This window comes from Bombus pyrosoma, linkage group LG16 (assembly GCF_014825855.1).
Source record: "Bombus pyrosoma isolate SC7728 linkage group LG16, ASM1482585v1, whole genome shotgun sequence".
Lineage (NCBI taxonomy): Eukaryota > Metazoa > Arthropoda > Insecta > Hymenoptera > Apidae > Bombus > Bombus pyrosoma.
The window spans coordinates 4,222,566-4,233,543 of NC_057785.1; the positions used below are offsets into that span (position 1 = coordinate 4,222,566).

At 36.3% G+C, this 10,978-nt stretch overlaps 1 protein-coding gene across 2 annotated transcripts in view; it reads left to right on the top strand.

Annotated features, from left to right (window-relative positions):
• Positions 1–9,989, top strand: part of LOC122576494 (adenylate cyclase type 6) — a 96,382-nt gene extending 86,393 nt beyond the window's left edge. For both annotated transcript variants that reach the window (XM_043746881.1, XM_043746882.1), the window contains 6 exons: positions 1,179–1,310; positions 2,345–2,583; positions 2,801–2,939; positions 3,221–3,440; positions 4,067–4,215; positions 4,960–9,989. In XM_043746881.1, the coding sequence (XP_043602816.1) occupies positions 1,179–1,310; positions 2,345–2,583; positions 2,801–2,939; positions 3,221–3,440; positions 4,067–4,215; positions 4,960–5,292 (1,212 nt within the window). In that variant the 3' untranslated portion in view covers positions 5,293–9,989. The remainder of the gene's footprint in view (positions 1–1,178; positions 1,311–2,344; positions 2,584–2,800; positions 2,940–3,220; positions 3,441–4,066; positions 4,216–4,959) is intronic.
• Positions 9,990–10,978: the final 989 nt, after the last annotated feature.

Sequence of the window (10,978 nt, forward strand, 5' to 3'; positions counted from 1 at the left end):
CGTAATACTATTTCCATACGTACAGGAATCAAAGTTTTTAGATGATAAGCAACATATCATGGATCTAAAATAAATTTTAATGTTACATTTATTAGATCAATTGGTTTCATTTTAATATTCGCGATTGGAGGATTAACAGGAGTAATGTTATCTAATTCAACAATTGGTATTATCTTACATGATACGTACTATGTAGTAGGATATTTTCATTTTGTTTTACCTATAGGAGCAGTTTTTGCAATCATTACAAGATTAATTCATTGATATCCATTAATTACTGGATTAATACTAAATCAAAAATGATTAAAAATTCAATTTACTATAATATTTATTGGAGTAAATGTAACATTCTTCGCACAACACTCTTTAGGATTAATAGCTATACCTCGACGATATTCAGATTATCCTGATTCTTATTACTGTTGAAATTTAATTCCCCCTATTGGAGCAATAATTTCCATAAATAGAATATTATTCTTAATTTCTATTATTTTTGAAAGATTAATCACTTAGTCGCCAACCCAATAGAGACTATTTGTACAAAGTTGTGTTACGTAGAATTTGTCAGCGAACGAATCAAGAAATGGAAGTTCTATCGAAACGTATATTTTGTCAAGCTGATATTAGAAAACACGTGGAACTTTACGGTTAGATTCGTATGTATAGTGCGGATATGTAAAGACAAAACGTGATGATACCAAACTTGGTCAAACCAAGGCCAACCGTAGCGGAAACTATACGTCGTTCCTCAACTTCTACACGCTAAATAGTTCGGCAAACGTGGTAAGAAGCTGATTTAAAAATAGTTGGAGATATATTTGAAGCTTGTTTGAGAAACAACTTTTATGGCAACAGTTTTAAATTTGGAACGTGGGTGGCAAAAATTGCCAAGGAACTAAATATAAAAATACACGTTAGCGGACGAGTGCACGGAAGCGTTGGAAAACATACGCGATCGATGAATGAATTTGCGCGTGTTTGGTAGACCGGACCAGTTTCTAATCGAAACGACAATTAAAAGTACACAACATAGGACAATCGATGGATCATTTTGGATTTTGCATGGTTCGGTTTCATTTTCACTGATCCTTCTCGCGTCGTTTGATCGAGAAAGAACTTTTTAGGAGGAAAAAATTGGAAACGCGATGGAAACCGATTGATTTGTTTTTCGATTGCAGGTAACACTGGAAGATGGTCACGTGTGTGGAAACGTGACATCTTCATTGACCGAGTGGCCAGATAATTCAAGCGTAACGTTCCAGAGTATCGACACGCCCGTCGATGTTTGCTATTACACTGTCTTTGCTGACGTAAGTAACTGTGATCGATTCGATGTGCCCAGCCGCGAAGCTCCACCTTGAATTAACTCGGGATTAACCGGAAACGCGATGGCTGCTACTTGTGTGCAACTCAGACCGCGTTCCCAAGCTACGTCAAAATCGTTTCCATGCACATGCACGCGATTCGATGACTCTGTGCTTTAATCTAACTTCAGTTTACACGAGTTTACACTAATGAAGTTTGTATGGATCTTCAAAGATAATTGCACAAGACTAGATCAAGCTTCTTCCGACCTAACCTAGTGAAACTGTACCATCAATCGAAATCGAAATGAGCTATTTATTCGATTTGCTGATTAATGCAAGCTGATTAATTCGAGCGGTACAACACTTTTAAATCGGAGACAAAATGAGTCGAGCGTGGGATTAGTTAAGCTTAACCTAGTTTGGGATCTTTAGCCGAGCCATACCGATTCAAACCTAGTTAAATTAAGCCGAATTATGTGAAACCTAGCTATACAAATCGAGTCAAACTGAGTCGAACCTAGTCAATTTGAGTCAAACTGAGTCAAACCCAGCTAAAAGTCTGAGCCAAAGTGAGTCAAATCTAGCTAATTCGAGGCAAACAGAGTCAAACTTAGCTAAAGTCGAACCAAACTGAGTCAAACCCAGCTAAAAGTCTGAGCCAAAGTGACTCAAACCTAGAAAAGCTGAGCCAAACTGAGTCAAATCTAGCAAATTCGAGCCAAACTGAGTCAAACTCAACTAAAATCGAGCCAAACTGAGTCAAACCCAGCTAAAGTCGAGCCAAAGTGACTCAAACCTAGACAAGTTGAGCCAAACGCAGTCGAACCTAGCTAATTCAAGCGAAAGTGAGTCAAAGCTAGCTAAATCAAGTAAATGAGACAAACCTAGCGAAGAGAAGTCAACGAGTCAAATCTAATTGAGTCAGATCGTAATTTAAAACGCCTATTATTGCCATTCCTGTATCTGTATTCCTATTATCCCTAGATTTCTGCATCTATACGTATTAACACATTAATTTCGTATGATATATGTTACAGCTTTTTCCGGTACTAGTGATGCTAGTTATGATAACCTGCGCTGTCTATCAGATTTTAACATCGGTGTTCAAAGTAGCTATACTAAGCCTAGTAGTCGCTTGCTATTTATCCATCAGTATCTACGAAGCCATACACGAAAGAGATGTAGAATTGACTGGAAGATGGTTAGCAGGTGTTCTGGTGATTTTCTTTATGACGTGTCTCATTGCTCATTCCCAGCACACAGAAGCTACTTACAGGTAATATCTTTTACTCGCAATAAAATTAATACTCAGACCCATTAACAAGTAATGGTTTCATCATAACCTTACGAATACGATCATTTCTCCAAATTTGGGTGAATTTTTTGGAAAGCTTACAAATTGAAATAAAATGCCAAGATTCCTCTCAATCGCTATTTCTTCGAATTGGGAAAAATAACGAATGAAAAGGTGGAATGTCTGTTGGTGAATACAGGTTGGACTTCTTATGGAAGTTGCAAGCAACTGAGGAGAAAGAAGAAATGGAGCACCTGAAAGCCTACAACCAAAAGCTGCTGGCCAACATACTTCCGGAACACGTGGCTGCCCACTTCCTATCTACGGTTAATTCAGACGTAAGAACAAACTATTTATACAAAAGAAATCATATAAATTTTATCGGGCGATAATTAAGATTCACGAAGACCAACAAAACCTATGACTTCTTCTATCCTAATTATAGCAAACTATGGAACTAATATCTTTGCTACTGAAGATATCTGCCACTTAATAGAAACTTAAACGAACAGTCTTGGATTTTATAGTGAAAAATTGTGTCCCGATATTTTTAATTGGATCGAAATTCTTCTCTGCCCGTCAGCTTATCAACATTCTTCCATGTAATTAACGATTGCAGGAATTGTACCACGAGCAGTGCGACTTCGTTTGCATAATGTTCGCCTCGATACCTAACTTTTCCGAGTTTTACGTGGAGCTCGAGGCGAATAACGAGGGCGTCGAGTGTCTCAGGCTGTTGAACGAGATCATCGCCGATTTCGACGAGCTTCTAGCTGAAGAGCCGTACAAATACATCGAGAAGATCAAGAGCACTGGTGCCACGTACATGGCTGCATCCGGTGAGAACCTACACCACCATCTTTCCTTTTTTTTTTTCTTTTTTCTTGTGCACCTCTTTTCTACCCGATTACACTATTCAACGAGGCACTGATTAAAATTCGCAGCGTCGTATCTCCTGTGTTTCTCTTCCTTTTTCCTATTGCTACATATTTTTTAATGCCAACAGAGGACCAGCTTTATCTTTTTCAGGGAAAAATCTACGTATCTTCCGTGTCACAGGCTACTGGTCTGTTCTATACATTTCTTATTTTTCTTTTTTCTTTTTTTTTTTTCTTATATTTTCGAATCTCTTCGGCAAATCTTTCGCGACCTAGTTTGCCATATTGTTTGTTTCGTTTTTCGAAGATTCTGAATTCTTCGTGATGAAACATTGGGAAACGTTTTGCAAGTTTTTTTTTTTACAGAAGAATTGGGTATTTTTTAAAGAGACCGCATTTTCTCATTGCTGAATATTCAGTGATTCAAAGTAAATGTTGCGTTACTGCTGATATGTTGCGTTAAATCTCATTGTAAATCCTTTTATCGGAAGAATACGAGTATTTTCCTGGCAATTTATTTTAAGAGAAAAGAGAGGCCCGGCAATTTTTAATCTTCTAAGAGAATTTCCTTTGTACTCTTTCGGCAGGATTAACGAAGAACACCTGCGACATGAAAGATTACAAGCACGTGACCGCGATGGCAGACTACGCGCTCAGGATACGCGAACAGCTGGCGTCTGTTAATGAACACAGCTTTAACAACTTCCGGTTGCGTGTGGGCATCAATATTGGACCGGTAACGTCGATCAATTTCGCACTAGCTGTACGACACTCATCAAAACATCTCCTTTCGTCCAGGTCTAAACACTCAACAAAATTCTACAAACTTCAACGGAACATGAGTATTAGACAAACTCCCTGAAATTCCTCTGCTCCAAAATAAAGTTCAAATCCCCTACATTCTAAAAATCGGATAACCTTGACAAACCAACTTTTGAAATTGTCCTGGTGTACAATAAAATGTGGTAAATATTGGCTTGGCAACTAAGTGATTGCGGATTTTGTCAATACCTCCTAATGACAAAATCCGCAATTACTTAGTTGCCAACCTAATATACATAAACCAAAAATTAAATATTCAAAAAAAATTAGAATTCTATTAAGCAAATGTTGAACCATAGAACGGTGAACCATAGAACGAAAAATTTCTCCGGATTCCAAAATTAAATTTCCACAAAAGAGAAGCCCCAGTATACAAATTTTTCCTCATTTCCTCAGATACGATACAACTTAAAAACAAAAAAATAAAACCCCATTAAACAAATGTTTAAACCTATTCTGATATACGGTGAACCATAAAACGAGAAATTTCTCCAGATTCCAAAATTAATTTTTCCCCTTTCCTCATATACGATAGAACTTAAAAAAAAAAAAAGAAAGAGAAAAAACACTTCAAAAACGGGTGCAGAGTAAAAATCAAATTTGTCCGAGAAGAAATCCCAGTGGATGATATATTTTTTTTGAACTTGTTCCAATGTAGGTCGTCGCCGGGGTGATAGGCGCCCGAAAGCCGCAGTACGATATTTGGGGTAACGCGGTAAATGTGGCCTCGAGGATGGAGTCTACAGGCGTGTTGGATGGGATTCAGGTCACCCAGGAAGTTCGCGACATCCTAATCGCCAAAGGATATCCGCTCACCTGTCGTGGTACCATTCAGGTGAAAGGCAAGGGTAGCATGGTCACTTATTTCCTGGACGGTCCTCGCGAGGCAACCAAGGCCAACAATATCTACAGCAATAGCAACGAGGAGAAAATCAGCTCTGTGACGAATGGTAATTTCGATGGACCTGTCTCGCCCAACGTCGACGTCTGAACCATCGTTTTATCTCGTATGGTCCATAGGGGCCGAGAGAGGATTTATGGAACGAGAACAACATTTTTCTGTAGGGGAAAAAATATTCCTATTTTCCGGATGTGCGAAGAATTTTCGAACGGCGAAAAGTGATGGTAAATGAGAAAAAGATACGCTGTCCTTTGGGTGAAATAGTCGGCTTCTGGATTCAGCTTCGTAATCTTTGCTGAAGCAAAAAAAAAGAAAAAAAAAGAAATTTGAGGAAAGAAAGGAATCCAAAAGCAAATAAAGAAAATGCAAAATTACGCGGAGGAAATCAAACGGACTCTCAGAGGAAATTCAAAGAAATCAAAATTCAAAGGAATTAAGATCGAACGATAGTTGTAGCAACGTTGCAATGAGAAATCATGTTTATAAACACGAGACAGCCAGACGATAATAATCGTTCCCTATATTGCTTCGTGTTCTTTCCCCGATCGATAGAAGCAAGACAAACTCATTGGAAATAGAAATAATATCGTGTCTGAAGTTGAAGATGAGGGGAGAGATCAAGCTCCTATGCATAGTATTTTTCCAAACAGTCCAATCATCTGTGCACTACTTAACCGTTAGAAGATTCAGAGAGGAGAAATTCGAATGCAGTTTAGAAACTTGGATTCTAGCGGGGAGATAGAAGGGAGGAACATTGACGTTAGAACTACTTAACTCGTCGAAAAAAAATGTCTCTTTTTGTCGTTAATATTGGGTTGGCAACTAAATGATTGCGGATTTTATCAATACCACCTAATGGCAAAATCCGCAATCACTTAGTTGCCAACTCAATAGAAACACGCGTGTTTTTTCAAGGACATCGATATTCCTCGCAAAGTCTTAAACTTCCTTTTTTTTTTACACTCTGTATATATCACGTTGTCATTATTTTCATGGTATTTAGAGGTTGGTAATTCTGGTGTTGAATTATTTCGCTGTCTGTTTGCCTGTCCTACGATCCACCGACTACCGTCCCCAATGACGATGAGAATCGATTTCTAAGATTCGTCGAGTAGTCGTGTGTGGAATACGCAGGCGAGAAATCGTGTAAGCTCAAACTAACTTCCATTATGTATCTCACCAATACAGCGCGCTATATGCAGCATCGTTATAGTGCGTGTCGTACTTAAGCCGTATCTCACTATTCTCTCCGATTAGCTGCTTCGGTTGCATTCTAATCTGAGGAATATGATCCTTCTAAGTTGTCAGCCATATCAATTTACAGGCTTTGGGATCAAGTAACTAATTCGGTGGTCAAATATCGTAATGGAGATGTATATCTGCAGAATAGAATCGCTCGAGTACAGAGAATTGTGCACGATTCGACGAATTAGTTTTCCAAGAGGATTGTAATTTGGAGAATTGGTTCTCTAGAGGGAAGATATTACGAAAGTATAATTTGACAAATTTCTCATTTCTTGTTTCGTTTTATTTAAGGTATGTGGTCGAATTAGTGGATAAGATCTGTAAAAAGATTCGATAATTACGTTCGATTTGAGTAAATTTTCAAACAATTTTCAAACTTCCTACTTTTCTAATTTTCAAATGATCCCACAATCGAATGTCCTGGTTTTCGAATAGCCCGCGTTTCAGTTTTCCATTCCCAACGTACCAAGAAAAACATAATCTTCGATACGCTTCGACGCGGCGACAGTTCGCAAAAAATCATGTCGATCTGTTCGAACGATATTTGACCAAGCAAAAGGACGCGATTACAGATTCGATGGTGGTAATTTGATATCTGGCTGTCAGCTCGTTACGCCCGTTCTTCTAGTCAATACACGAAAGATTAATAGGAGAAGCTCGATACAACGAAACCGTGGCTGGGTTCTTCGTACTGAAATTTCGTTGGAAAAAAGAACAGAGCGAGATGGGACCACGGCAAGTTTCTACGAATGAGTTCACGACGAATATGAACGAAAGAAAGAAAAAAAGAGAAAGAAATCTGCTCGAAGAAAAGAGAAAAAAGACTCACTATTTTTACATTTCTCTTTTTTTAACTCTAATTCATCGACAAGATTGATCGTCGATTAATGAGTTTTTTAATCACGTGTAAAGATCATCTTCTATATATATACCTATACATATATATACATAGAAAATATATTTAAAAATATATATATACTGAAAATATTTTAGATAAGAGAATACACGAGTTTCTGCACAGTGTAATTTGGTCTGATAGTAGATAGTGTTTATCGACTAAACAATGCCGCGTATGGTTGCACTAACGATACCTTCTAAGCAACCGCAACTGTGTTCTATAAGTCAATAACGTGTTACTACAGAATTCTTTCGCAACTTTCTGTTCATTCGGTGAGAAACGTAGTAATACGATTTTTTATCCTTCTCAATAAAATGGGAAATATTTTATTGAAAATATTTTCAATACAGAACGTAGTACTACGTTTATCGAGACTTTACGTTTATTAAGAGATTTGTGGCTGTCGCAGAGCGGATTCTCTCACTTAGCGCTGCTCTACGTAATACTGTTCGAAGCTTTCGGGTGGAAACTCAAAAGGAACCTGTTTCCAACGTTTCGCCAGCATTGCGGCTGACAGCGACGAGCCAGGACGCGAACACGATTCACTGCGTTTTTAAACTGTGAAGCAGCTGGTAAAAGAAATTTCTTTTGGACTCGGTTTCTACCAGAGAGCCTCGAACCGTGTCGTGTTTGTACTCTTGTGAGTGTTAAGTGTGATAAAATTTTTTAAAAATTTTGTAATAATTCCAAATTTCTTAATTTTCGACTTTTATCAGTTTTCAATTTTTTAACTCAACTTCTGCAATTTCTTCAAGCTGCCGAGTCTCCTAATTTTCAAATTTCCAAAGTCTCAAATTTCCTTACTAATTTTATTGTTCTCCGCATTTCTATATTCGCTAAGAAAAAAAAAACGTATTACTACGTTCGTAAATGTTTAGCTATGTATTTTCATTTCAGTTAGAAAACTGTTAAATAATCTACAGGCGTGAAATTTCCTAAGCGATTTAAATGCCTAAACTCTTCTTTATTTTGTACCACCGTACGATTACTTTGAAGAGGCAACGTCCGTGTCGTGTATGCAAGGCGAGTCAAAAGTCACGTCACGCTATGTAATTTAAATGAAAAAATTCCCAACGAAGATTATATTATAATTATGAATAAGCGATACAAGATCGATGTTCTGACATAGTCAATAAAGTAATGGAAAATCGGAGCCTGGTGCGCTGATTCAATTACGTGTATTAGCAAACTTAGCGATTTTAATCACTAGAATCTAGTGACATTTTCGTATCTATCGATAAATTGCGCGTTTCTATGCATTTCTAGGAAATTGAAAGATGCAAACGTTTCTCACGTTTGACGCATTCAATGTACATAGTATACAAAAATTACGTATCTAAAAGTTATGAAACAAAATGCTTTCTCAGTTTTTTTTCATAGAATTTTGAAATTGTTAAATTCGTAATTTAATATTTTCTCCTTTTTTTTAATCAAAATTTCTTTCTTTCTTTTACAAATCTTACTTTTCTTAGAACGTTTTAATTCCCATAAATACGTGACTGAACGATACGATAAATTAAAATTACATTCGACGAAAGATATTTCGTACGCAGTGAATCGATGATAATATTTGAAGATATTACGACACCAGGCTCTGTACAAAGAGAAACTTAGAAACGAATTAATCGTCGTGCGTAGTGTCTGTCGTGATCGTGATGGATGTGAAACTTTCCAAAGAGTCTAATTAGTCGTCAATTGAAGTTGATCTTGAGCTGATAGAGCGAGCCTATAATTCAATGTTTCCTCTTGGCAAAAGAAATTGTATTTTGATGTTGCTGGCGGGTCCAGCCGTTGATAAATGTTAACCGACGTTACGATCGAACCAACCGCGGGCCATCGTTCGATAGATCGAATTAAGTTCGACTTACGGATGCTTCGATGAAAAATTATCCAAATATTTTTCAATAGTTTTTCCACCCTTCCAACTTCATTTTTGCCGATTAAAAATATTAAATCGTACACGAACGTACGTATTTCTCCATTCTTATTAAAATATTATACTATTGCAACATTAAAATATTGAAACGTTAAAATATAAAATTTCTTTCATCGAGGTATTAAAGTACGAACTGTTATCGTTATCTTTTGTTAAGATCTCTTCGATTAAGAGAGAGAGAGAGAGAGAGAGATCTATCGAAGCACCTGTAACTTAATATTACAAAAAAATAAGCTAAACTCTGTCATATCAAGTGTAAGTGTGCAAAAGTCCAACGATGTGTTAGCTTTCTAGCGGTAAACTGTTTCAAACGAGTTCTCGCTGTTATGACTGATGTTGTAGAGATCCTTCGTCAAGGCATTCGTTAAAAAAGAAGAAAATTCTGGAAGAACGAAAGTCTCCGTAGAGATTGGAGAAATGAAAATCAAATAGAATCTGACTTTCCAACGAAAAATTATTTTTCGAACCTCTCTGCGATACTCGTCTTAGAATGAGAATGGAAACTAGTCAATTTGAGATGAAGATGAAGATGCGTCAGGCTTTCGCCAGATTCGAGGATAATCGTTACTCTTCCTCCGTCTTTCGTGTAATTTCTCGATGGCCTAATCGCAGCAACCTGGAGTCCATACTGAACGTATATCATAGTTATTAATCGCGGCATGTGATTTGCCAGGAATAACATGAAATAAATTTTTATTAAAAAGAAAACCAGCTACAATGCATCGAATCATTTTATACCTTTCTACGATAATTCATACCCACGAAATCCCCGACAAGTTCACTCCTGTAATGATTAATTAATAATAAAGATTTTTAAAACAGTACGATTTTACGGTTGTACGAACTATTTTACGAAAAAGATAGTTGTCCGACGATGTTACAAATCTGAGCATAACGGAGATGTACGTACAATAGATATTCGCTGGAAAAATTAACAAGGCTAATAATAAAATCAATGAATTAGAAAAAGAAAAGAACTATAGGCAAATATAATATACAGTGGCATAATATGCAATTTATTATAAAATAATTGACCCGAGCAGAATTTATTATAAAAGAAGGTTGCTAAATACGATAGATATTTTTGTATACTAATCGAATAAAATCATTTGGTTAATTTTCATAGAATTTGATACTTCTTCAAGCCTAATAAATCCTTTGATAAATCTAGCGAAGAATATTATTCGCTACATAATTAATATCTGTGTCACGTACAGCGATGCAAACGATATTGAAGAAAGAAGAGCCATTTTATGTTACAACTATAACGAGTAAATTTACTCGTTTAACTTGAGAGGAATTAAAAAAGAACCTGACTTTTAAGTAAGTATTAAATAAGAATTTTAAATATCGCATACAGTGATGTAGGTGTTATTGAAGAAAAAAGAACATTTTATTTTGTAATTAGAACGAGTAAATGAACGAATATCGATAATATAATATAATGCTTAATATGAAATTTATCTGTCTGATTATTTAATACTTTAACTTATTTCACAGTAACGTCATCGACTGCCGTTAGGCTTTTTTTTTCTCTTTTTGTTCAAACTAATTGATAGTCGAAAACTAGTATTAAAGAAGTAAGAATTTAGTTTTAGCTTGTAGAAACTATTAAAATAACAAAAATGAATACCGTATAAAATCGTTGAAGGCGCCAATTTACGATAAAAATTAAGAAATCGTTCAATTTGATTTTG